Here is a 27428-nt window from a genome sequence, read left to right on the forward strand (position 1 = left end):
TTGTCTAACCCAAAATGAAACAAATTATGATAGATGGAGCTGAGATTGGAATCAATTTTTTTTTATATGCATATGATTTATCAATCAATATTTAAAACATGTATTATATTATAAATTATTCAATAATAATATGAAAATTTTATTTATTTTAAAATAATATGTTAAACCAATATTGGTATTATATAAGATAAAAAAGCATTATAAATAATTATTTCTCTCATAATAAATTCAGCACAATAATATCTTCCTATTTAATTAACGAATTCCAGATCGAATTTGAGAAAGGTCTCGGGCCAGATTGGATCCAGTTTCCAAACCAAGTTGTAGAAATATCATATGATTCAATTAGAATTTCAAATTTAATTTGGCCCCAGATGGGCTAAATCATGAGGAAGTTGGTGAAAAATCCCCAATCAAAATATTTCTTTGGGTTCACTTCCTACCCACAAAATTGTGGTACTATGTCCTACAAAATGTGGTTCACTTCATGTGGAAATGTGGTACTAAAAAAGTACCCAGGGACTGAACACAAAAAAAATCGACGGCTGGGGACTGAAGACCAATTTCCCGTTAAATCATTTATGGAGTGAACCGGATTATGTTGGACCGAAACATTGTGTAGTTAAACGGCGTCGTGGCCGTCAAAATCTGACTCTAAAACCCTCAACCCTGAAAAACGCTGCAGCTGTAAGGTTTCACCTACAATGGCTAAAAGCAAAAGCTTCTTCTTCGAAGCCCCAAGTGATGAGGAAATCGATCACGAATCTGAAACTGAATCCGATGATGGGGAAAGTGGAGTAGCAGATCCGGAACTCGATCCTGACTCGGAAAATGAAGAAGAAAAAAGAGTTCCGAAAAGCAAAAAATCTCAGTCACCATGGGACTTCTCGTCGTATTCTGAATCAGTCTTCGACGAACACTCAAGGCGGAGCACCACTTCAATTGACGATAAAATTTCGAAAGCTCTCAAACAACATCCTATCCCGACAGCTGTTGACGATGATTCTGATGAACATTCTGATCTCGAACCCCATCACCAAGTATTTTATATATTTTCTTGGTTCTACATGTTAAATTTTGAAGTAGAAGTGGATTTTGTTGGTTTGTTTTACTGATTTTTTGGCTTTTTAATGGCACAGGAGGATTATAAGCCGGACGACATCGACGAAGAGGAAACCAAGAGTGGGAAGGATAGTAAGTCTTTTTTTGCACCAGCGGAAGGGGTGAGTTTCCAATCTAATTCGTTTTTGGAGCTCCATCTTTCGAGGCCGTTGCTTCGGGCTTGTGAGGCTTTGGGCTACAGTAAGCCGACTCCAATTCAGGTTTTTACTTTTTTTTTAACAATTTTTTTAATTCTGATTTATATTTGATTTTGATGAATGATTTATGTGGTTCACTTGGGTTATTTTATTTGTTTTGCTTTACCGTAGGCTGCTTGTATACCTTTGGCTTTAACCGGACGAGATATTTGTGGGAGTGCTATTACGGGTTCTGGAAAGGTATTTTATAGATTTCATGGAAAAATAATAATTCATCTTGTGTTAATGTCAAACATTTTGTGACTGTACAAATAAATTTTTTCCCCATCTTTAATGTTGCTAGGGGTAATCTAATTTTGTTGTCAATTTTTATTAGACCGCCGCGTTTTCTTTGCCAACCTTGGAGAGGCTGGTGTACCGACCAAAGAGTAGACCAGCAATAAGGGTTCTAATCCTCACTCCGACAAGGGAGTTGGCTGTTCAGTAAGTGATGCTTCCTGTGAAGTTGTTTTATGATGCTCCATGAATGTCCCACACAGGGGTTCAGACTTTTCTGTTCTCTTGTTATTTTTTACTATTACTTTTTGGTGGATGAGTGTTGTTATTCTCTATATATGGTTCTTTATATCCAAATAGCCACAAAAGAAAGATAATGCCTGCGTGCATTTAATATTTATTCTTAGGTGCTGTTCAGTGGTGTATATATATATATATATTTATGTGTGCAAGAGAACAATGAGACATCAAACTTACACTTTGAAGTCTCCACCAAATAACTTCAGATTCTTAACGAAAAATCACTTAATCTGAATAAATTGAGCACTGAATATATCGAATACACTAGGTGGCTGAGAAAGTATATTGAATTTCTGAACTCATTTGAAGAAAAGCGACGGGATAATTATGTAGTGAAAGAAATCCTTTTTAAGTGTGGATCATACTTAGAAGTATATAAAGATAATTTCCGTCATCTGTGCATCATGACATTAAAGTTTCAGTTCTCTGTGGTCTAAGTCGTGCATGGCAGCATGGTGATTGAAGGTTATACTGTTTATTGTTATCACTTTGGTACTCCAGCAACTAATAGCATATGCTTACTGTGATGGGATTGCTCGTGATAAATTTTATATGCGTTTTTAAAAAGATCAACACTAATGACTTTGGTACTCGAAAGTTCTAAACCAGTGACTAAAATGTTGCGTGTTGTGCATTTGTATGTTAGCTTTCTTTTAAGCATTCTGCATTAGAAATCAGGTTTTTTGGCAATCTATTTTGCTTTAAATGATGGCACTTCTGTTTAATTTTCTTACTGTACATTAAATATTGTGCAAAGTTTGAAAAAGGTTGCTCCTATTGTCTTAAATGTGTGAACAATTTACTGCTGTGCATCATGCTGTGATCTCTTGATGTCTCAATGCTATAGTAGTTGTATAATAACTTTCGTTAACACAGTAAGTTAATGTCCATTTGGTTGGTTTTCATTACTTATTTTTTCAACCAATTTGTGTGAATGTTCCTTTGATTGACTACTTGATTTTGTTTTTCAGGGTTCATAGCATGATAGAGAAACTTGCTCAGTTTATGACAGATATCAGATGTTGTCTGGTTGTTGGTGGTCTTTCAATAAAGGTCTGATTGTGTAATTAGTAAATCTCCTTTGGTGGTTTCAGATATAAATGAGCACGCATTAACAAAAAGGTTTAATATGTATTATGTACGTAGCAGGATAATTGTCAGCAAATGTTATTGGTAGAGTAACCCTAGAGGCAGAGTTCTGGGGTCTTAACCCTATCTTCAAAGTGAATGGTTTTTTTTATATGTGCTTCGTTAATAATTTCGACATCATCTAATCCGCTGTTTAAGACTGGTGGTCATATCTGGTTTCATCAGTAACAACTAATAATACCCAGTTATGCTTGTTAATATTAAACACAAAGAAACATCCATTAGATCTTTGCATGGATTTGATTGGTGGTAACTGAATATTGAGGGCATAATTATTTTACAATGCACTTACTTTTATTGAGAGTATATTGTTTATACCATGCACTTAATTTTAATCTGGCTAAGCGCCTCCTTCATTTCTTAGGGTTGTATATGAAGCTCAAAGAAAAATCTGAAAACTTCATTATTACAATTATATCGTGTAATAATCTATAAAATAACTAGTTCAGCGCATGAGTTATCCTATTTATATATGTGATTTGTCATCTGACCAAAAATTATGATGCCAAATACATGACGAGGTTTCTTTTATCTAACAATTTCTGAGGTATTTGGAAAATGCTGATGTGAGACCATATTAGGTGCAAGAGGCGGCCTTGCGGTCACTGCCGGATATAGTTGTTGCCACTCCAGGGCGCATGATAGATCACCTACGCAACTCTCTGTCAGTTCATCTGGATGAACTTGCAGTTTTAATACTTGATGAAGCTGATCGGCTCCTAGAGCTTGGATTTAGTGCTGAAATTCATGAACTGGTATATCATTAGACATTTTTCATTTTCGGCCGAAAATGCATGCTTAATGTTATTTTTTATCGTGAAATGTCAGAATCATGTTTTAGGAATCTAGTTGCGTCGCATAAAAGCTTCAGTTGCATTGATGATATTAATTGTGAAATCCTTGTGATTCAAACCATTATTCCATTTTACTTGAAAATAACTGGGGCCTGTGTTCAAGAGCGAAATTTGTTCCCTGTGGATATTATTTTGGTTAATGGAAGATGCCATTTGGCAATATTCCCTGTTATTTTATTTTCGTACTTTTTTACTGCTGTAGTTATGTAGTAAGCCAACTCTCTAGATACAAGTGCATCTGTTTAATAGCACCCATGTATTAACCGGGTCACAAAGATTAAAATTGGAATTAGTCATTTGAATATCTAATCTTTGGAATATGCTATTTTATTCGATCGATTCTGAACTTTATATTTTGAGGTAACTGATATTGTTCTATCATTCAGGTCAGATCATGTCCTAAAAGGAGGCAGACCATGCTATTTTCAGCAACCATGACTGAGGAAGTTGACGATCTAATCAAACTCTCTTTGAACAAACCCTTGCGCTTATCAGCTGATCCAACAACAAAGCGTCCGACAACTTTAACCGAAGAGTAAGTGGTTGCTTTCTTATGATCCATCATGAATTGTTCAAGATCATGTGGGTGAAACTGCTGCATTAAGTTGAAATGGAGCATATTTACATTGTGTGCAGGGTTGTTCGTATACGTCGATTGCGAGAAGCAAATCAGGAAGCAGTTGTTCTTGCATTATGTTCCAAAACCTTTACGGACAAAGTGATTATTTTCAGGTTTTTGCCCTTTCAAATTGAATTACTTACCATTTTCATTCTTTTTTTTTTATACGAAACTACTTTTCATTATAATAATAGTGCGGATTACAAAGGATAGTAATCCTAAGAAATAAATTACAAATATTGCAATAAAAACAGAGATCTTAAATCAAACACAAACATAATTCCAATCCCTAATCACATCAGCAATAAGTAAATGTTTGAACTCCGGTAACATTGTTGTCCATGTCGCGACCCTGAGTCTGATCTTTGCCCATACTTCGTCCAGAGACTCTGCCGAATCCGCAAACAATCTATTGTTCCTTTCCAACCACAGAGTCCAAAAGATGCAGTGCACCGTCAAGAGCCAGAATCTGTTATTCCTTCTTCTGTCTGCCATAGTCATGTCCATGATAAACAAGTCCCGAGCCTTTTTTGGAAATGTCCAATCGAAACGAAGTTCTTGCAGAACTCTTGTCCAAATTGCACGTGAAAAAGAACAGTGCACCAGAATATGGTCTTGGTTCTCTTCATGTCTTCGGCATAGATTACACCATTGCGGTCTTAATGCGCAATCAGGCCACTTTTTCTGCAATATGTCGCTAGTAGGTAGTTTCCCCAACGCCACTATCCACGAGAAGACTTGGACCTTGTACGGGATCGGTATTTTCCAGATATTTTCGTGGTATGGAAATGAAGGGAAAGCTGTAACCGGGAACAAAGAAGCATAGAAAGACCGAACAGAAAAAAACCCCGACGGATCCCCCAACCACACTCTAAGATCAGTCGTACCATTCTCCAACCTAACCGTGTCTAAAATCCCCAATAGTTCAGCAAATTCCTCTAATTCTACCTCATTTAAGGCTCTCCTGAAACGCAAATCCCACTGGAAAATATTATTGTTCACTCCCAAATCATTTACCTCTAAAAAACTTGTGATTGGTTTATTAACGGTTGAAGAGATTAGAAAAAGAGATGGAAAACGATCTTTGAACGACAAACCACCCCCCCAAGATATCTTCCCAAAAACGTATCAAGTTCCCCCCTTTTAAAATCGCCCTAATCAATAATTCAAAAGTCGAGTACGATTGAGAAAAAAACTTCCAGGGGCTTTTGAAGGTCGAGTTCCGCGCCGACCCCACATCCTAACCATTATCCTGAAGACCATAGATACTCTTGATAACTCTTTTCCACAATGAATGTTTTTCCACCAAACATCTCCACCACCACTTTCCAAGAAGTGCCTTGTTCGTCAAGCATATATTCCCCAACCCTAGTCCGCCCCTGTCCTTTGGCTTACAAACTTGTTTCCACCCAACGACATGGCAATGTGTCTCCCCATCCGCTCCGTCCCACAAAAAATCCCTCATCAATTTTTCCATTTTTTTCGCCACCACAATTGGCACTCTGAAAAGTGACATATAGTAAGTCGGCATCGCTCCTAAGACAGCCTTAATCAAAGTGAGACGACCACCTCTTAAGAGGAAAGACTTCTTCCAACTTGCTAGTTTCTTATACATTTTTGATAATACGGGCTCCCAAAATTCAGCAGACTTGGGGTCACCTCCCAAAGGTGCCCCAAGGTACTTTATCGGCCAATTCTCTTTTTTGCATCCAATTACTCGTGCCATATCCACGATTTTCTCTTCCAAGACATTTAATCCCAAGACAACGCTTTATTCCAAATTGATTTTCAGTCCTGATTTAACAGTGAAGTTATTGATAATCTCCCAAAGTGCTAAAAGATGCCTATTCGACTGTACAAAAAACAACGTGTCATCTGCGAATTGGATATGAGATATTTCGATTTTTTCTCTCCCCACCACCCATCCTCTTACCTCATTCACTGTCTTTGCCTTATCAACCAACCGACCCAAACAATCTATCACAAGGTTAAAGAGAAAAGGGGATAGTGGATCCCCTTGACGAATGCCTCTTTCCCCCTGGAATTTTCCCCGCGGTCTACCGTTGATGAATATCGAAAAAGAAACATTCGAGACACAACCTTTAATCCACGACCTCCATCTTGTCCCAAAACCTTTCATTTGCATCACATAATCAAGAAATCTCCAATCAACGTTGTCGTAGGCTTTTTCCAAATCAACCTTAAAAACCCAACCTTTTTTTTTTCCTAAGATGTTCTTCAACTATCTCATTCGCTATCGGACAACAATCCCAAATTTGCCTTCCCTTAATAAAAACGCACTGACTCTCTGAAATTGTCTTTCCCAAAACATTCTTCAATCTATTTGCCAAAACCTTTGCCAAAATCTTATACAGACTCGTTGTCAAGCTGATTGGGCGGAAATCTTTAACTTTGGTTGCATCTTGTTTCTTTGGGATAAGGCATATATAGGTTTCATTAGTAATGTCATTAACAATGCCACCATTAAAAAATTCAGCAAACACCTTAACTAAATCCGTCTTTACCGTATCCCAGTTCATCTGAAAGAAGGCCATTGTAAATCCATCCGGCCCTGGTGCTTTGTTCCCATCACAATCAAAAATAGCCCTCTTAATCTCATCTTCAGAAAATTCAATCTCCAACTCCTCTGCTTCATTCGTGTCTAATGGACACCATTCCAATCCATCGAAACCCCCACCACCCCTGTCAGATTTCCGGTATAGATTTTTGAAGAAGTTGACAATGCTTTCCTCTATCTGTTTCTCTTCCGTAATCACCTACCCATCTTCCAACTCTACCTTTTCTATTATTGATCTATTTCTACGATTGTTGATTAAAGCATGGAAGAATCTTGAATTTTGGTCACCTTCCCTTAGCCATTTCACATTTGCTTTTTGACTATCCATTTGAAATTTTCTAAACGACAACACTTCAAGTTCCGTCCTCCTTTCCTTTCTTTCCTCGTGAAGACTTTCGACCATTATCCCTCAGCCTCCAAACCATCCAACTGATTTATTCGATTAACCACCTCCGTGTATCTAACACCCACATCTCCGAAGACCTCCTTATTCCATTTAGAAACCTCAGCCTTCATCCCCTTGAGTTTCGACATGAACTTAAAACCTTCCCATCCCCGTGAAACCCCATTATTCCACCAAGACCTCACCAATTCTCTGAGCTTATGACGGGACAGCCAAGTGTTTTCAAATCTGAAAGGAGCAGAACTTAACTGTATCAAGTAAGATGGGGCAGTGATCCGATGTGATTCTTGGTAAGACCCTTTGTATGTAGTTTGGAAAAATCTCCATCCAACCCCTCGAAAAGAGGTATCTATCAAGTCGGCAGCAAATAGGTTGAGCTCTGAAATTCGACCATGTGAACTTTGCGTTTAACACAGGTGGATCGTGTAAACGCAATTCCCCTATCAACTTATCAAAACAGGATATTGATAGCAATTTGAATTAAGCAATCTGTTAGGGATTTCACTGAAATGTGCCATTTTTCATTTCTTGGCATTCGAAGCAAGACAAGCGTAGCATCCTGGATCACCATTGTGCTGGTTAGTTGATGGCTAAGATTTTAGATTCTCCATGTGGTGGATGGACATCTTCATTTTGCATCTTAAGTTAGTCATGAGGACATCAGGCATTATATCTGTAATTTCTTATACATGTTTGCCCAATGCATTTGCATGAATTAGAAATCATAACATGGAGCCTTGAGCTCAATTTTATCTTGCATTGAAATTGGGTTGCGATTCCATTTATCAGTGGTCACACCTCATCTCTATGAGGTCTAACATTCAGATATCGTTCCATATAATGATTGTCTTGCATTCATCGACCGTAATTTGTTGCCTGCTTGCAAAATTATTTGCTCTAAATTCTATGCCTGATTGATTTTACATTTTATTTTAGCGGAACCAAGAAGGCTGCTCATAGATTGAAAATTTTGTTTGGGTTAGCTGGTTTTAAAGCAGCTGAACTTCATGGAGACCTCACCCAGGCTCAGCGTCTAGATGTGAGCCCTTCTCAGCACCATCGTGGAGTAAGTCTGTAGATTCTTTCAATCTCGTGTCATGATATACGTTGTTTATGCACAGGCCCTCGAAATTTTCAGGAAGCAGCAAGTTGATTTTCTGATTGCGACAGATGTTGCTGCTCGTGTAAGAATAAAGTCTCTTTTCAATTTCACATAATTATGGCTATATTTTAAAGTTTTCAAGGAATTCAAATTGATGGATCTTTGTCAGGGTGATAGTTGCGTTGCTTGAATAGTTGATCTCTTGCTGAGAATATCGCTTTGATCCGTCGTTTGTTCTATCTCATCTTTTAGGGTCTTGATATTATTGGTGTTCAGACAGTTATCAATTTTGCATGTCCTCGGGACCTTACTAGGTAAGTAATGGGTTATGTATTTTTCAGTCCATGTTCTTGCTCTTTTTGGTTTTATATCTAAATTCCGAATCTAGCCTTCTCCACTTTGAATCTTTCTAGTTTTTGTTATCGCCAACCTTTTAGTTAAAATACTATTTGTACCGTGTAAAACAAGCAAGATACTCCTATGCAGTTACGTACATCGAGTGGGTCGGACAGCTAGAGCTGGCAGAGCAGGGTATGCGGTTACTTTTGTAACTGATAACGATAGGTCTCTTCTAAAAGCTATTGTAAGCATCTATTTTCCTCGCTTAAAGTTGTGATATTATTGTATTATACTTTCAGTCTTTTTTTTAAAAAAAAAAAATCTGAATGGAGAGTTTCTTGAACTTTGTTTATTTTTCAACTCCGGCTGTCGAGTGTTGGGTGTTTCCTAGAATTCATGAATCCAAGGTAGTCAAGTTAATATAATATTTGGATTGTTAAAAAAATATGGTATATGATTGATTTATTTTATGGTTCAACCTTAGGTTAGGTATAAATTCATAAAAAAAATCCTCGACGAGGTAACTTATTTGGTGGGGCTATAGAGAGTTGCAATTGAGCCTAAAAAAGTTTACAAAAAAGTATTTTTGCAAGTTAAATATCAAAATATTTAATTCATTATAAAATTAAAGGTAAAATGGAAATTTAATTTAAATATTTTAAAATAAGAATTAATTTCTAGAGGTTGAGTACTCGACGTATACTCAAGCTTAATGCATTAAAGCTCGGTCAGGGCTCAAAAATGTACTCGAGCCGGACTCAAACTCTATGCAAACAATACCCCAATCCAACTTTGATGTGAGGAAATTAATCCAAGTAAATCTCTTACTTGGGATCTATGTATCACGGATACCTTGAATTTTTTTTTTGAAGTATCGAATATAGATACGACACGGATATGGATATGACACACGGATACGCGTGTCAGATACAACAAAATCCGTGTCGTTGACTTTTTTTAGGGTTGACCAGTTGGATACGTTTTGGACACGGCGATGACACGCCACGGATACGACGTGGATACGTTTTTCGGATACGTTTGTGCAAAATTGCAAATATTTAAAAGTTTTAGGAGTTAATTGAAAAAAATAAAATTTCTAAAGACTAAAAGGAAAATAATTTAAAGTAAATTGGGTTGGGCTTTTAAATCCCTAAATACATTTGTATGTCACTTTCATTCTATTTCTGCTCAAGCGGCTCTTTCATACATTTGCGTTTTACATTTTGTACTCAAGACATTATGATTAATGAAATATTACATCTATCTCTATAATTTTTACTTTTCAATTCTAAATTTATATAAATATAAATATATATAATATTTATATATATTTTAATGATTGTCGTATCCTAGTCATATCGTGTCTTATATTTTCAAATTTTGACGTGTCGCCATATCCGTATCGTATTCGATACGATACCCGTACCCGTATCCATGCAACATAGCTTGGGACACTCATAGTTGTTAAAAGCAAGCTAGAGAAGTCCCTGTACATGCGAAGGAGTTGTCTTGTCTGATGTTTATATCCTCGTGAAATTCTATTACAGTTGATAGTTGATCACCTAATTTATAGTCCGTTATGGATGATTTGTGGTGAAAAGATTTAATCACTTGAAAGAGAGAAAATAAACATGGGAGGGAGGGGAACTATAAGCATAAAGCTTTTGCTTCGGAATTATCTTGGTTCTAAGACTTCTAGGAATAACATGACAGGTTAAAAGAGCTGGTTCAAGGCTGAAGAGCCGAATTGTTTCTGAGCAATCAATAAAGAAGTGGTCTGAAATAATTGAGCAAATGGAGGATCAAGTGACCTCAATTCTTCAAGAGGAAAGGTAAATATCATATATTGCCATCTGATTTCCTGTATCAAAACCTCATGGTTTGCATTAATTTTTTTTTTATCATTGGATTGCTACAGGGAAGAGATGGCCCTAAGAAAAGCTGAAATGGAGGCAACAAAGGTGGAGATGCTTTTTTCCAGGGATGGTTTCCTTTCGCCTTTGCAAATAATAAATTATTATTTTGTTATTTGATACTTTGTAGGCTGAAAACATGATCGCACACAAAGATGAAATCTATGCACGCCCGAAAAGAACATGGTTTGTCACAGAGAAGGAAAAAAAGCTTGTAGCGAAAACAGCAAAGGTAATTTCCCCTGTAATGAATGCTTTCTATGGAATTTACATATAATAGGCTAGGGAAGTCGTTTATTATTGCAGGCATTTCCCCTGTAAAGTTGTCAAAATGGACTGGCCCTCCCGCCTAGTAGGCTGGTTGGATTGGCAATTTTCCAACTTGCCCAAATGGTGGGTCACCCCGTCCCGCTGCCCGTTTTGACAGTTTTACCCTTATGTGGCATTGTGGCCAATTGGTTGTCAACTCATAATCAAAGGGGTTTAAATGAACTGAATATAAAGAAAATTTTAAGTCTTAAATTCGACTCAAATTAGATACATTAGAGCTTGAGTTCGATTTGAAGATTGAAAATTTTTAGTTCAAATTCTGTTTGAATAAAGGTTCGGCTCTAAATATTCGAACATGTTCGCGAGCTATTAAAAAATAAAAGCTCGAAAGTCGAAATATATTTCTTTAATATATAATTATATTATATTAATAAAATATTAAAACTCATGAGCATTCAGTTTATGTACATAATAATTTGGACTCGAGTTCGATTAAAAAATTATTTGAACATATTCGAGTGCGGCTTGAATTCGATAATTTCGATTATGAATCAAATATTTTTCAAGCCGGTTTGAAGAAACCAGATTCATGGTGGTTGTTTCACCCCTATAGTTGAGTTTGCTTTTGGTGCATTTACAGTCTAGACTCTTTCCTGTTGAAACATTTCTGTGTTAGTTGTTTTTGTTAACTCATTTAGATGGCACTTGCAAAACCATTTTCTAGGAAGTTTTGGATAAGCAGAAAGGTAATGGCAAAGATGTGATGAGTGCTGAACAAGCAGAAGAGTTGAAGATGAAGGAAAAGAGAAAGCGAGAGCGTGAGGTGCTTGATGTATAACATTTATATATTTTTGTATACATTATGATGTCAAAAATTTTTACATTGAGCTATTATATGTCTAGAAAAATTTGCCCAGGAAGAAACGACGAAGATTGGAGGCAGCTAGAGAGACATTAGAGTATGAAGATGAAATCAAGGCACATTTTCTTCTCTTCTGATTTGTATTCTATTACTTTTCTGAATTTCATTTGAAATATACACTACTTTGTTGTAAAATTATACACGAACAGTAGGTTCCGCTAATATTTAATATGGCATGCGGATTATTAATTTCTGCATATTGCTAAAATTTGGTTGATAATCTTTAATATCAAATTATCAGGGAGAAGAGCAACATAAGAAAGAAAATGATGGAATCTCTCTTGTTGATGTGGCTTATCGTCGAGCAAAAGCAGTGAAAGCTGCGAAGAGGGCTGTTGATGCTGGGAGAGTTATGAGAAAGACGGATAAGAAGTTGAAGCATCCTATCCAACAGAATAAATCTAGAACAGAAGAGATACAGGAACTTTTCAAAGATGACATGAGTGAGAAAAGGCAGAAAAGAGCAATTGGAGGAGGTGGGAGGAAGAAATCATCATTTAAGAGCAAATCACGGTATGATATTCAATGTTGTTCCTGTTTTATTGCTGATAACCTAAGCCTCAATTTATCTGTCTATTCAGACTAAGACAGTTTTATATGTGCAGTTATAAGCGCAGATAGATTAAAAAGATTCCCTAGTACGTTGTGTTCTGGTTCTGCTCTATGTTCACACTGCTGTATGGAATGGACATGCAAACATGGCCCATGGGATGAATTAACTGGTCAGTTCATCCTTCCGGCGAGGCATCCTGGGTTTTGATAAGTGAAATTTGCTGACACTAGAGGAATCCTGGGAGTTTTGATTTAGTTATCCTTGCTACTTGTGTATTTAGCATAATGTGTTTTGATACGTTTGATCTAAAAGTTAAACTTATAATTTGAACTTTCAAACCTGGAATAGAGGACACAAATTATTCAGTAAAAATTGCAATTTTTGAACTTTTTTCCAGATTGAGTGCGATAACCAAAAACGCAAGTAGGATTAGCTGGTGGATGTTCATGAGAGCACGCACTTATGCATGTATTTGCATGCAGTAAATGTAATGCTGAAAGTGAGCAAAATTATCCTGAACATCTTTGTTTTAAGTGAATGTTATACCTCCCTTATGTTAAAGAATGTCTTAAATTTTTAAGCAGAAGCTAAGCTAGTTTATAGTAGTTTACCGAATCAAACACCATTACAAATGATAAAGACAAAAATAATTACACATTAATTTAATCATTGTATTGGAGTTTTTTATGAGTTTATTGTACTTTTAAAATATCTTTATCAAGTTACTTTATCAATCTAACTTAAATTTTTTTTAAAAAAAATATTCATGCTACCCCACGGCCCCACCCAGAGAGTAAGCAGGACATCAACAAATAATATATATATATATATAGAGTTTTGATATGCTGCACATCTACCGTGCACAATTATGTGAGCACCGATGAAGTGTCACTCACCTACTGGATGTGATGAAATATAGAAAAATTACGCANTATATATAATGTAATTGAAATCTAGGCGGGGGTTTTGTTTTGGTGTTGCCCCGCCAGCATAAATTATTATTTTTTAAAAAATTGCGTTAGTTAAAGTTTTGAAAAACAATATAGTTTGATAAAAGAAGTACAATAAACAAATAAAAAACTCTAGTATTTCTTCAACATATTCTTATAGATACATACATATAATACGTGATGACAAGATCCTAAGCAACAGCAATTGATTAAGAACATATTACAAATGTGTATTCAAGGACAAGGATGTTGCATTTGGTTCATTCTATCCCAGAATTCTTTCTTCGGCAGTGAAAACAAGTGCTCTGAAATTGACAGAGATCAATGGGAATGCATTGGAATTGCATGTGCCCTGCTTAATTACGATTTAACAGATCCCACTACATACATGACTGCAAAATATTTTTGATGGCAAAACCAAAGAAGGAGTTTACTCATCTGTCAAGATTAGTTGTAAGTAAATGAAGGAGAGATATGCTTCCTTGTGTTCTACTCTTGTCGTCCATTAGTGCCCTCTTTGCTCCTCGAGCAACCTGCATCAATAATTTCCAATGTTAAAAAGATTTTGTGGATGAATAATCAAATAGATTAAAACGCTAAGATAAAGACTAGAATCTGGATTGAAAAAGTGTTATGCAAGAAACATTTTCTTTCAGCCAGTTTTGTATGCAGACAAAAATAGCCAGGGAATAAGTGTAATTAATTTAACAGATCGGTGCTTTTGTGGCATACTTGTAATTAATGGTGAAGAAAAATTGTTGGCTTGCTTGAATTTTTTACCTTTGGCTCGTCTTCCTCGTCGTTGACCTCCAAAATGCTGATGTCCTTCAATAAAACAGATGAAGATGGCAGGAGTCTCCTGAATAATTTGAAAGTTAGTTTGTTGAGTAATATAGAATGAAAGAAAGTCTTGAGATGGATGGAATCATGGTGCGATGTGGCAATATACTATGACACAAACAGATTATGAGTTGCAAGCGAAAACCTTTTTGGTTTCTCTGAAAGCCGTAAATTATCGCACTTAGGCAGAACAGTGATTGATGGATTGAGCTGCTTGGAAATTAGGCAATAAAGATAATTAAAAAAATTTCTCAAGGAAACATACGCAAAATTACTTCAATCACAACATACATTATTTAACTTAACCAGTTCATGAAACAACCGGCGAACTAGAATATGCAACCATCAAGTGAATAAATTTTAGCAATACAAAAGTCCAACCCATAGTTCACTAAAAAAATGGCCAACCCATAGTTAAAGCTTGTAGTTCAACCCGTCCCAGACCATGTGATCATCATAGAGGAAAAGGATATATCATTACAATCATTACACCTTTCTCCCGATTAATGGAGCAGAAGAAAAATCTTGAAACTATTCCCCATGCACACACTGGCAAGCAAAGGACAAGCATTGGCTGTTACACAGAAAAATACATATCCATATTATTAACTTCTTACTCTCACGTGTTTTAACAAAAAAATATGTTGCTGGGTTGAATGGATCAGAATTTTAGACATTACATCAAAGTTTATACTCAAGCAGATAAATGAAGGATGAGGAAATCAAATAAAAAAATTTCTAAGTTTTTTATCTATCAACTAACCTTGCTCTTCTCATTATTGAATTGTGCGTCCTCCGCTACAAAACAGTTTCCATCATTCTTAGGAGGTTCGGCATTTGAAAAGGCTGCAACAGAAGACATGTTTCTCTTAATCAAAGACAGAAGGCATTTTCATAGAAATATCATAAAACTGACTGCATAGGATCATAGAACTAATCAGTGAACTAGCAAATTGAATTAAAAGAAGGATAAATTCAAAGAAGTGGAATGTGTAGTGTATCTCAACATCATGATCAATTGGCAAGGTCTATAACAAAGAGACCTCATTGTGTGTCAGTATGGATTTTATCCTGGACGTTTATGTTTTCTTAGGCCAAGTTCACTCAGCATAGAACAATAAATGGTGGGAATTAACTCTTTCGGGGTTTGGAAGCAAGTAATGGATATAAACCATACAAAATCACCTAGATCTACTTCATTTTAGAGTATTGGTACAGATGAGTGTCTCAAAGGATGGTTTCGTACTTCCCTTAGTGAACAGCACAAGCATTTTTTTTTTTCAAGGTAAAGATAATGAGCTTAAATTCCAACCTGTTTCCCCGCTTTCAAGCTGAGTCTGGTCTCTGTTAGCATATCTTAAATTTTCATAATCTTGAGGAGTTTTTTTACTTTCAAATTTCAATGAAGCATCAAGACAAGATCCATTTAATACACAATCACTCTCAGGTTTCGAATTGTTTGCATCTCCCACAAAGTTTTCATCAGCTTGTTCACATTCATGACTCAAATGAAGGCACACACTTTCCAACAGACTAGTTGTTTCACTTGTGCAACAAATGTCTGATGTGCCAGTATTTATCATGCCATCTTCAACATCAACAACAGTTACTGAGAAGTCTTTAGGTCCGGAATACAAATCCGCCGTGCTCGTGTCTTTAAATCCTGCAGCATCTTGGGCATGACTTGTGTAGTGGGTTTCACTTGTTGAAAACATATCCAATGTGCCGATGGCTTTAAAGTCATCTTCAGCATTATCAGTACTTACTGGAGGGTTCTCGGTTATGGAATACACATCAACCATGCCGGTATCTTTAAGGTCCACTGCATCTTCAGCATCATTAATACTCTTCGAGGGAACTTCAAGTTGCTGACAGTATGCATAAAAGATGAGTTATTTTGAGGAAACAAAACAACGAAGAAAATGGATTGCTATTTTTAACCTGACTGGGATGCTCTTCCACTTCACCAGATGATGCAAAAGTCACACTTGAATCTCTCACCTGAACATAAAAGAAATAATCATGCAAAAAGTAACAGCAACATCATATAGGGGCGCACAATGTAGAGAATGCAGGTGATTCATAGAGTGATCGGCTTTCTTCTTATTTTAAGTTTCCTTCAACTCGTTCAAGCAACAAGATCCAATTTCAAGGTTCACCTGCACTGAAACTTACTGACCAACAAAACCATCTATTTTACAAAGACTAAGCTATTAGAGGAAATTAGAAACCCTGAAAAGTAGCTTTTGTTTCATTAATTAGATGGTGGGCTAGTATAAACACAAATCACCATAATTTTGTGTTCAGATTGTCCCAAAAATAATTTGATATTTCATTAGGTTTCCTGCCCTTAAATCTTGAAAAGTAAAAGCAGGTACTTTTTAAAAATAAAATATTAAAAAAATAAGGAGCCAGATGATAGATCTCAAAGGACACAATTAGTCTTTAGGTACCTCGTTAGATGAAGCTGTTTCACATTTTGAAGGACTAGAAAAAGCATAATTCAATGGAACTGGAAACTCGCGACCAGTACAAGTTTGTTTATGGCACATATAATGAGACTTCAGTTGCTTCAGTTCATTTTCTAGATGAGAGAGTCTCATCCTTTCATGTGTCAGTTCATTCTGGAGGCCCAAGTTTCTTGTCTGCTCCTTGGTTAAGCAATCTCTTAGGTGACAGTTTTCATTTTCGATCCCCTATTGGAAAGTAGAATAAGAAATTAAGATTTAAGAATACAGCGAATGTAATAAATTTTAGCTAAATGAACAGTATTTGGAAATATAAAAAGATATGAAAATTCTGTTTACTAACCATTATTTGGTTGTCCCAATAACAGTTCTCACCTCTAGTTTTTCCTTATAATGTTTCAAGACATTCCACAAAGCTTTTGAAAATCCTTGCAGGATTTGGTACTTCCTATCTTTGTCATTATTATGTATAACACAATCCCTCTCTGACGATGATTTCCCACTAACTTCCTTACTCACAAGTCCATCATCCAGGACCTCAATCTCCGTCAAGCATGCATCATCAATCTCCTCAATTTTTTTATTGAGGCCATCTTTGATCACTTTCATAGCTATCCCTGTCCATAGAGTATCACCAAGTGAAGAATGTTGAACAAGAAAAAATAAAGCTATATAAATTAAGGATAAAAAGTGTATAATAACTAAATAGATATATTTAAGCAACCTGAGGTAGTCAATGGTACATTTCTGTCACCAATTCTCCCGTCGACCTGAAAATGGAAAATAATCAAAGCGAGTAGGCAAAAAGAGCCTGAAAAAGGGCAATAGTGGTTTACGAAATCGGTAAACTAGATTACATCACTGAAACAAAAGCTTGCGCTTTGTCTGTTTGACAGCAGTAGCTTGAATTCGTAAAATATGAAGAAATATAAACGGAACAGTGATCTGTAATATTGTAAATCAGTTCATATTTTTATTAAATTTAGCAATACCGGTGAGAGGGAAATTTCGAAGAGCTCACACTTTGCCTGCTCAAGAGGCAAATGTGATGGTAACAGTAGGCAGAAAGAGCCTGAAAAGAAGCAATAGTGGTTTACAGAATTGGTAAACTAGATTACATCACTGAAACAAAAGCTTGCCCTTTGTCTGTTTGACAGCAGTAGCTTGAATTAGTAAAATATGAAAAAAAATATATACGGTACAGTGATCTGTAATATTGTAAATCAGTTCATATTTTTATTAAATTTGGCAGTACTGGAGAATGGGAAATTTTGAAGAGCTCACACTTTGCCTGCTCAAGAGGCAAATGTGATGGTAACAGTAGGCAGAAAGAGCCTGAAAAGAAGCAATAGTGGTTTACAGAATTGGTAAACTAGATTACATCACTGAAACAAAAGCTTGCCCTTTGTCTGTTTGACAGCAGTAGCTTGAAATCATAAAATATGAAGAAATATATACGGAACAGTTATCTGCAATATTGTAAATCAGTTCATATTTTTATAAAATTTGACAGTACCGGCGAGAGGGAAATTTTGAAGAGCTCACACTTTGCGTGGTCAAGAGACAAATGTGATGGTAACAGAAATCATAATTAAAATAACAGTTAATATACTGCAAACTATGACAATGAACACATTTTATATATTTTAAGAACATATTGTTCGATAAAACTGCATCTTGATTCATCAACTTCTGATGATTGAAAAGTTGAACCAGTTTTGAATCTAATTATGAGTTACAAGGTAGACTAGGCTAACATAGTGCGTTAGCTTCAGCAAAATAGCATGGTAGGACTTATGATTACACAATTGCTAATGATCGGTTGTGGAAAAAATTGGCAAATTATTTACCAAATAAGCTTCATCACTATTGATCTTCATTTTCTTAAGCTGCTCTGCTCGAGGAAATGCTTGGTTTGGTCTCTTGCTGCAAGTTATATTTACTGGCTCTACAAGACTTTTAAACCTACATAAAATATGAAATTATTTCATAAAGAATTTGTTTGGAGTCCAACAGGCCCAGAGGAAATCTTACAGAGCTCCCTACTTGATTTTTGTGAATGGCGATGCCTGCCTCAACAGAAAAGAAGTGCTGAGATAATCCTCTATACCAGGTTTTACTGTTAAAATCTGTAGAATTAAATAAACATATTTGAATTGTTGAGATGACTTAAAGAACATAACACTTGATCTGTAAACTCACCAACATCATCCTCTTCTTGCCTTCCAGATACTCTCTCAAATACCTTGTTAACTGATCACAGATAAACCAGATTCAGAATACCATGTAAAATCAAGATGGAAAATTTAGGAACCTAATTGTTTCAAAATATCCGATCAACTTTAAAAACTTAGATTACCAAGGAGTATTGGTAGTGCTTTTGCAGTGGCTTAGTTTGGTTTTTCTGGTGCTCCAACAATGACTGAAAACAAAAAATGTAACTAAAGGACAACATACAGCAGATTCCATTTCCAAAAATAAGGACATGGCTTCAACTACATGTTTGTTCATAAGTCTGACGCAAGAAATCAAGAGGGCAAAATAACCTGACAGTTATGGGTGTCTTACCCTCAAGCACTGACCAAACACCATTGAGGTATTGTTGATGAAATTGCTCTCTAGCAATCTGGTACCCTGTAAAACATCAACATTGTGCAAGAGGATGTGTTATTTGACCAGAACAACATTTAATCAAATATGTTTTGAAGATTAATAATTTCTTTGCAAATGACTACTACTTCTATCCATGTAATTTCAAGAAATATGTCTTCATTTTATAAAATCTGTGGAAGAAAGAAAAGCGGTTGTCAGAATGCTCTGTGGATATACTGGGGCGAATCTATGCAGTCACAGTGAGAAAGATCTGAGCATGTAAGAAAAAAGAACATAGATCAAAGAGGACTCAAACAAATTAAAATTGTCAAGAGTAAAACTTTATCTTACACCAATAGGCAATAATACTGATTAAGAAAAAGTAACAGCCACAAAATCTTTACAAATCTAAGCTATTATTTTTAAAACACGTTAGAGAAAAAAACAAATTAAAATAAAAAAAATACTATACAAATTTGAAATAAAAGCTTCTAGAGAAATGGTTTGCACTTAATAAAATTGCAACGGAATTTTGCAAACAGAAGCCTGCGTAATTCAATTAATACACACATCAACGGTTGGTTGCAGATGAAAATTGACACATCTAGGAATAGATGGCTGTCAGTTTAACTTTAAAATAACGAAGGAGGTTAATATTTTTGAAAATGTAGGTACAAGTATTACTGATGTCATCCAGCTACAGAATTTTTGGTTCCTGCAAATATCATTCACTTGCGTCAACATACTTTAACTTTTTTACCTGATTACCAGTCTTCTTTTCCTTCTCAGCTCCAGCAAGGTCCACAATTGATAACACAGCAGTACTTGATTTGCTATCAATGTCCTCATTAGTTTTATTGGAACCACATTGGATGTTAATTATGCATTGCGAACGACTGCATTAATTAGTCAAAAATGTAAATTGGAACGGTCAAAGGGGGATAAAAGCCGATCCGTATCAAACTGATGATACAAACATACAATATACTATGAGGAGCAAGCAAAATACAGTTGAAAGAAGTTGGCAAAAGCAAATTAGCACCAAGCTGGTGCACATTACATACATCGCTACTCCTAGAAGCAATACTGAAATTCATCTACGAAGACATTATTAAATAATAAAGACAATGATGAAATTGTAGAAAAGAAAATCTAGGAGTCATCAATTCCTATGGCCTAAATCAGTTCCCCAACAGCCATAGCATCTGATGTCCATCTCGCAAACAGTGTAGTGAGGAATAAACTGATTGATTGTTAACCAAAATGTAATTTTGCAAATTAGATTAGTTGATGAATCATAAATCAATGATAAACCTACACCTCCAAAAATCACCCAAATTGGATGAGCACTACCCAACTGAAATTGACATAAAAATTCACAATGAAAAGAAAAAATAACCAATTATTTAGATGAATTTGACCTGATAAGCACCTAAGAACATAGTGAATAAGCACGTAAGGCAATCAAATATACCTATCGCGGTGTAACGCAAAGCATAGTTCATCAGCGGCATTATTGTTTCATGTGACCAGAAAATATAGAAGTTTGAAAACAGTTAGAAATAATAGGTCAGGAACCTCGATTGAATATTTGAATTGGTCATTGCCGTTGAACGTTTTAGCATTCCTTGTGCAATTAGTAACTCAGCTTGCTGAGCATCAAAAACAACCACCTAAATGACCAAAAATGATTACTTATAGTTATGGCTCCTTGATCCAGTTAAAAAAAAGTGCAATCATGTATGAATAGTTATGAGCATTTAATGGTCAAAAATAGAGTCCAAATTGAGCTACCTCTTGGAGGCCCCTGACAATTGACTGTTGCATGCATATTTCACCGCCATCATGCAATAAATCAACCATTCTCTCAGCCTTTCCTTTTTCCGAGCAGATTTCAAACATTGAAAGATGGAAAATCCTACCACCCACATAACGTCATACATATTAATAACTTTGTCGACTATGATGTTTTAAAATTTAAAGTGAGTGAGTACACAAACAAAAGCAGGGAATTGAGGTCAGGCAAACGGTTTCTTTCGTTATTTAAAACATTACCTAGATGATTGAATCCCATCGCTTTCACTTTTGCAAAAAATTCTTCGAATAGCAAGAGGCACCATACCAGGCTCCCTCGCACACCCAAAAACCGTGTGAGTCTTCCCAGAGCCGGTAGGCCCCATGGCCACAAGCAATCCGCTTTTCCCATTAAGAAAGTCTTCAACTAACGGGTTCACCATTTTCTCATACACATCAGTCTACAAAGCAAGATAAAAAATAAAAAAATAAAAAAAAAGTCAGTACTAGCACAAATTTAACAAGCACCGTAATAAGTACTTAATAACCTGAGACGTTTCAGAAGAGAAGACGTGAGAAAATCCTTCATAGGCCTCTGATTTGATTCTCTTAGTTTCTTGCAACGCTTGAGGAGTTGAAACAGTGACGGAACGCAAATCATCGTTTATTTGTACACATATTTCAGTGTTCTTCTTTAATTTCGGTCTTGAACTAATAGTTACCTTCGGATTTTTTGGCCAGGCATTCTTCAACTCCGTCCTACTTTTGGGGTGGACACCATGCCTCTGGATATCCACGGCTCGGATTCTTAAGTAGACCTTAAGGTTTTCGGATAGAATTTTAGGCGAACGAAGGTTTTCATGATTATCAGTATTCTCAGGAATTCCAATTGACTCATCGGAGAGAATGTCTCCAAGAGGACATGAGGGGACGTCTGTTGGAGGAGCTGGTGAAGTGAAAAGTTCACGGAGGGGCACGGCGGAAGGAGTGGCGCGTGCTTTTCGAGGTGGATTGCGTCGGATAGTGACGGTGGGGGGACACGGCGGAGGTGATTTCATCTCCATTTTCCTACTGCTCGACAAGCGGCGATGGTACTTGCTTGATTTGAATTGAATATTCTTCAGATGGGGATTTAAACTGATAAAGAGCGGGATGAATAAACGGGTCGGGTCGGGTCGGGTCGGGCGTTTGCTTTTTGTTGATGCGCTTTCAAGTTTCCATAAAGTCGTGTCACGCTTCAGCTAACTTTTTTCAAAGATTTGTTTACGTTATATTCTTTATTTTTTTTTATTCAAATATAAAAAAAAAACATATAATTATAAAAAAAAATTACCTAAAACTCATTTTTATATAAAAGAAACCCGAAATTTTATCTAAAAAACAAAGTGCTAAATTCCATGAAAAGGCGATAAGCCTAAAATCTTCGTCCGAAACGGTCATAACATAATTAATGTAACAATAAGTATATTATTACATAATTTTTAATTAGAAAACTTTTATTCTTACATTAAACTTTATAGAAATTATTATTATTCAGTTTATCATTATTTAATATAATATTTTTTTCGTTTTAAAAGATAAGATTTATAAGATGATTATACAATATATGTGTGTGTGCAAGGATTTGTTCATTAATAATTTTAAAAAAAAATGATATTTGACAATATATGTATAAAAATTATATTTTTATCTTAAATATGTATAAATTGCATCATTTTCTTGTTGTTTATAGTTAAGTAATACTTTTAAAATTAATTATATATATGATTGTCTGAAAATACTTTGCCTAATAATAAATAATATGAAATTTATTCAGAATTCCAAAGGGCTGATCGCTCTCAAGTGTATCATATAATACGAGCAGTACACAATTGTGGAAAAATCAATCCCTAAAAGCTAGCTAGCTAATAGCCAACTCGTAATTGGACAATGTCAATATTCACAAAAACATTTATTGAAAAAAACCAATGTCTTAACTGTAGAAATACCCAGTTCAAGATGCAGTTCTCCATTGCATTTCAATCTGGATCCTGCCATTTTTCGAGTTGATGAGGTGGTACCTCTCGTTGATTCGTTTGTTGTTGACAACATCAGACAAGTATATATCCACATAGCCCAACGTTTCCTACGAGGAAACAAGTTTCTATGTTGATCAGAGGAAGATGAATCTTGTATAAACAATGTCTAAAGTTTTGTCACTGCACGCTCAATTACCTTAGGTTGTAGCAGAGCCATTCTTTTCGACGTACTGACAACTTCAACATGAATCCTGTCATTTGTGGGAGGCTCATCCAGCATGAACTGAAACTCCTCTTCCCATCTTGGATCTCTGTTCTTCTTCACAACCTGCCAAATTTGTACCATTTAAAAGAAATTTAATCATTCATGACAAGTTTTTGCATCAAATTCTTGAATTATACACAGATTCGTCACACTGTTTTACCTTAGTTTTTCTCTCCTCCCCTCTAAATAGTAGACGTACTGATGGATTTGTATGGTTTTTCCCTTCCAAATCTTGAGCTTCATGGACTATAATAATGAGCAGACCGCCACCTTCAGGGGTTCCTTCAGGAGCCTTTTGTACTGAATCTGAATCCGCGAGATTGGTTGGCAACTCTAAATCCTTCAAGGGTTTGTAATTGACTTCAATAACAAGTTGTCCTCTCGACTTCTCATTCTGTACATCGTCCGGATTCAGGTTTTTGAGAAGATCGAGAGTCATAGTCTTTGGCTCCTCGGGTGTGAGCTCTTTCAATGGTATTAAATTCAATCCCATCTTCTCATGCGAACCAACCTAAACAAAGAAATTAACAGGGACAAAATAAGGGGAAGGAAATTGTAGCACAGAGTGCCTCCCACTATACCTATTAAAGTTGTTAGTAATGGTCCAATTCATATCTTTTAACCGAAACACCACATTTTGATTGTTGTCTAACATAGGCAGGCAACCATACAGTACATTAGAGATGACTTTGAATCCCAATGCAACAAGGAGGCCAACACATCATGGTCCGGTTCATGATTGCATAGCAAAAGACATAGACGTACCTGTTCCCAGTCATAGACAGTAAGCTCTAAAACTTGAGATTCAGGATCCTTAACAACAAAAGTGAATTGCTCATTCCATTCAGGGTTCAGGTTCTTATGTTTTACTGTTGTTTTCTTGGACGGAAGTTTCTCTTCAGTAAGATTTATCTTCACATAAGGGTCAGATGCCCCTAAGAGATCCTTCTTCTTAAGCTTTAGGGCTCTGACAACTTTCACATCAAGAATCCCAACTGGTTTCTTCATTGCTCTGTCAATGGCCAAAAAACAATACATATCAGTAATTGAAGAACTTATTATAGTTGGAGAATGTTTAACAATACAAAGATTTAAACATACTTTGAGGGATCCATTATCTGAACTTCGAGTCTTTTAGGCCATAAATACATATTTGCAACCTGATCTTTGATAAGATCCTGAAATAAAAACATGAAATTTTGCAAGGGGGTGTACCATATCAACTTCAAATACCAACAACATTTCATGGTAAAAAGTACGAATGAATTTTTTGGTGGTTATGAAAGGACATTCATTCTGTATTACTTGTACAAATCTGTATGCCCCAGGGATGGACATAGCATCAGCACCTAGCAGCTTTACTCCAAAATCAACATGAGGCTACAAAGAAAATTTAAAGGAAGAAGATCATCAGGTCTGCAATTCAATGGTTACCTAAATCCTGAACATATTTAACTTCTTCCATGTATGATTGTTGATTTCCCACTGAAATATCACAATTTGCATAAAATTTGCAATGCAAAAAGTACATGTATTGCTTTGTACAGGCCTCTCAGCAAATGCCATTTGAGTTTCATGTGAAATATTACAAATAGATTTTAATCCATTAACACACACCTTCTCCATTAGAGAAACATGTATATTTGCGAAACAAGGAAAGCTTGGAACCAGTGGCTTTAACGTGATTCGTGGAGAAGCAAATACTTGCAGGTCAAGCACCTGACATTTTCCAAAAAAAAAATCAGTCAGGGCGTCATCACAAGTACATGATAATTATTAGATATAAAAAAGGGAGTCGGCTAATTCCGCGGCTTTGAAACCATGTAGTATCCTAAGTTTTTGAATGCTGTCAGTATTTTGTATCTGTATCGCCTCGTATCCGTGTGATATTTAATAGATAGAATACCTGGATAGTAGCTCTCAATCCAAATGCCTTAATAGCAACCAGGATGTTAGGGTTCGCAGCCCATTTCAAGCTTAGTTCCATCATCAATTCCTTTTCCTCGGTGTTATATACTTTCATTCCTGGCACGATATCATAGACCACATGTAGAAATCAAGAAGACATATACCAAAACGTAGCAACAAGTGGTTTTCTTTCTTGATGAACCCATAATTTCAACATGCAGAATTTACATCGATATGAATCAACTGTTCGAATCAGCTAGCAACCTTCACTATGGACATCGTTTGTTGCAATTAACACTGTAATCTCAAACAGAAAGAAGGTTATTTGAGATCAAGCAGCAAGTTGTATTACAAGATGCAATGAATAATAGAGATTCATTTGTTTGAATTGATCGGGAAACGATCTCCTTTTACGACAAATTGGTTCTGTTCAAGATTGTCAGCAAAAAGTGAAGGTTTTTCTAGGAGACACAAACAAGTGACAACCATGACATGATATATACTAGTGATATTTATAGTCCACTGTGCATTTTGTCTGCAAATTATATCTGGATGTAGAAGAATGTATCAGTGATGAGACCTTGAAAAGTAGGCGGAAGGCATCCCAAAGTTAGTGCTTCAAAATCCACCGAATCAATTTTGTATTTTGGAATTTGCTCAGCTATCATGGGCTCAACTATTTTCTTCGCCATCTTGCAGATTGCCTGAGGACCTTAGAATGTTAAAGTTTCGTCACAATGACCAATGTCTCCAAACAACAGAAAAACCGAAAATTCATGTAATCACAAAATTAATGTAAAATAAGACTACTTTCTTTTATCACACTCCAAAATTTCCATAACAAATTCATAACCATACCTTATCCAAACAAGGCCACATATATCCTATGAATTTGTTCAGCCAATCGACCTGCACAAGATACGTTTCAGACTATGAACTAAGACAAAAATTGAGGATGCATGTGAAGTAACACTATTCTTGCAGATTCTTTCATAGAGCACAGTAAACTGGAACTTACTCTATCGTAATCAGGATTTTTTATCCAAAGAGGTATTTCTGGGAGCAGCTTTTGAAGACTTTTAGAATCTTTTTCTACCAATGGACGAATTTGGGGATCCTGTTGAGTGTAAATTCCAAATAAGTTACAACGTCGTCAAAACTAGTCACATAGGCAATCCTCCGAAGTTAAAAGATTTAATTTTTACTCGAAATTTTTTCTTATATTGTAAAAGTTTCACCACCAACGATGCAAAATACAGCAATGTGTACGAAAAAAGGCATCCAGACTACGGAAGAAAGGTAACAAAGATTAATCCAAACAAGAACAAAAAACAAGCAGCAAACGTAAGTAAAAATAAAATTCAAGATAAAACATTTTACTCCAGACTTCAAATGGGAGTATTGATTTCAGAATAAGCGTAAAAAAAAACTAACCTTGACATCACTCGGTTGATAGTATATGAACAAAAAGTATCCCACCACAAGCCCAACTGTGATCCCAAAACCAAATCCGAAAACACCCATTATCGTGCTAATAACACCCATATCAAATCTTGTTCCCAAAAAGACCCGAAAAAATGGAGAAAAACAGAAGAAAATCCAATAAATATACGAGAAAGGCCCTCGAGTTCTCTCTCAAGAAACGACAATTCAAATCTTGATGAAGAAACAGGTCTAAATTCAAGAAAACTTGACAAAACTATCAAGCATGAAACACATTATTAGACCCAAAAGATTAGACAAACAAAAGGACAATACAGAAAGTGAAAGAATCTACAATTTTCTTTTCTGTTTTCGGGTGATGCGAGGAGTCAAGAGAGCAATAAAAGAAACATAATTTCTTGACCAATCTTTGCATTTAACGCCCCATTTGGATCCACATGTAACGGCCTCTTCTTACTATTCATGCCCGTAGGCGTAGAGTGGGGGCCTCCTAAGCATGTCGGTAACTCTGGTGCATGGTTAGTGTAGTAATTTAAAGATTTTTCCTGGGAAACCAGAAAATCAGTCCCATTGATCTTGTTCTTAAGGTTTGCAGAATCGACGTATGCACTTC

The 27428-nt window shown here is 35.9% G+C and overlaps 3 protein-coding genes and 1 long non-coding RNA gene across 7 annotated transcripts; 1 reads left to right on the plus strand and 3 right to left on the minus strand.

The window, feature by feature from the left end:
- The first annotated feature begins 639 nt into the window (after positions 1-639).
- On the plus strand, positions 640-12923 carry LOC140961160 (DEAD-box ATP-dependent RNA helicase 28). The gene is made up of 19 exons (XM_073419471.1): positions 640-1040; positions 1140-1322; positions 1431-1499; positions 1636-1742; positions 2807-2888; positions 3566-3739; positions 4225-4373; positions 4475-4570; positions 8375-8477; positions 8560-8622; positions 8793-8854; positions 9027-9123; positions 10593-10711; positions 10798-10840; positions 10923-11024; positions 11787-11885; positions 11966-12040; positions 12226-12497; positions 12590-12923. Exons 1-19 carry the CDS (start codon positions 705-707, stop codon positions 12603-12605), a joined length of 2247 nt encoding a protein of 748 aa, XP_073275572.1. The 5' UTR covers positions 640-704; the 3' UTR covers positions 12606-12923.
- On the minus strand, positions 9196-10586 carry LOC140961161 (uncharacterized). The gene is made up of 2 exons (XR_012172299.1): positions 10333-10586; positions 9196-9714 (listed from the first exon to the last, which is right to left on the minus strand). It is a non-coding gene; the product is annotated as an uncharacterized lncRNA (long non-coding RNA).
- Positions 12924-13626: 703 nt separating the features above from the next.
- On the minus strand, positions 13627-22290 carry LOC140961159 (kinesin-like protein KIN-6). 2 transcript variants are annotated; one of them, XR_012172298.1, is made up of 20 exons: positions 21730-22290; positions 21443-21642; positions 21182-21305; positions 20966-21060; positions 20148-20283; positions 19364-19429; positions 19155-19217; positions 18998-19048; positions 18842-18924; positions 18646-18760; positions 17520-17565; positions 17171-17412; positions 16781-17023; positions 16269-16328; positions 15640-16195; positions 15091-15173; positions 14820-14901; positions 14473-14537; positions 14268-14346; positions 13627-14020 (listed from the first exon to the last, which is right to left on the minus strand). XR_012172298.1 is itself a non-coding variant. In XM_073419470.1 (19 exons), exons 1-19 carry the CDS (start codon positions 22243-22245, stop codon positions 13922-13924), a joined length of 2922 nt encoding a protein of 973 aa, XP_073275571.1. In that variant the 5' UTR covers positions 22246-22289; the 3' UTR covers positions 13627-13921. The 2 variants fall into 2 exon arrangements, 1 of the variants encoding a protein (XP_073275571.1); XM_073419470.1 differs by lacking the exon at positions 14820-14901 and having other exon boundaries at positions 21730-22289.
- Positions 22291-22990: 700 nt separating this feature from the next.
- Positions 22991-27428, minus strand: LOC140961876 (synaptotagmin-2-like). Of its 3 annotated transcripts, none has more exons than XM_073420633.1 (12): positions 27150-27428; positions 26391-26489; positions 26231-26281; positions 25953-26076; positions 25371-25489; positions 25082-25183; positions 24770-24844; positions 24566-24642; positions 24230-24476; positions 23625-23975; positions 23396-23527; positions 22991-23306 (listed from the first exon to the last, which is right to left on the minus strand). In XM_073420633.1, exons 1-12 carry the CDS (start codon positions 27228-27230, stop codon positions 23175-23177), a joined length of 1590 nt encoding a protein of 529 aa, XP_073276734.1. In that variant the 5' UTR covers positions 27231-27428; the 3' UTR covers positions 22991-23174. The 3 variants fall into 3 exon arrangements, with proteins under 3 accessions (XP_073276734.1, XP_073276733.1, XP_073276735.1); XM_073420632.1 differs by having other exon boundaries at positions 22992-23306; positions 26807-27426; XM_073420634.1 differs by lacking the exon at positions 27150-27428 and adding an exon at positions 26807-26866 and having other exon boundaries at positions 22992-23306; positions 25953-26084.

Source organism: Primulina huaijiensis, chromosome 16 (genome assembly GCF_012295235.1).
Source record: "Primulina huaijiensis isolate GDHJ02 chromosome 16, ASM1229523v2, whole genome shotgun sequence".
Classification (NCBI taxonomy): Eukaryota; Viridiplantae; Streptophyta; class Magnoliopsida; order Lamiales; family Gesneriaceae; genus Primulina; species Primulina huaijiensis.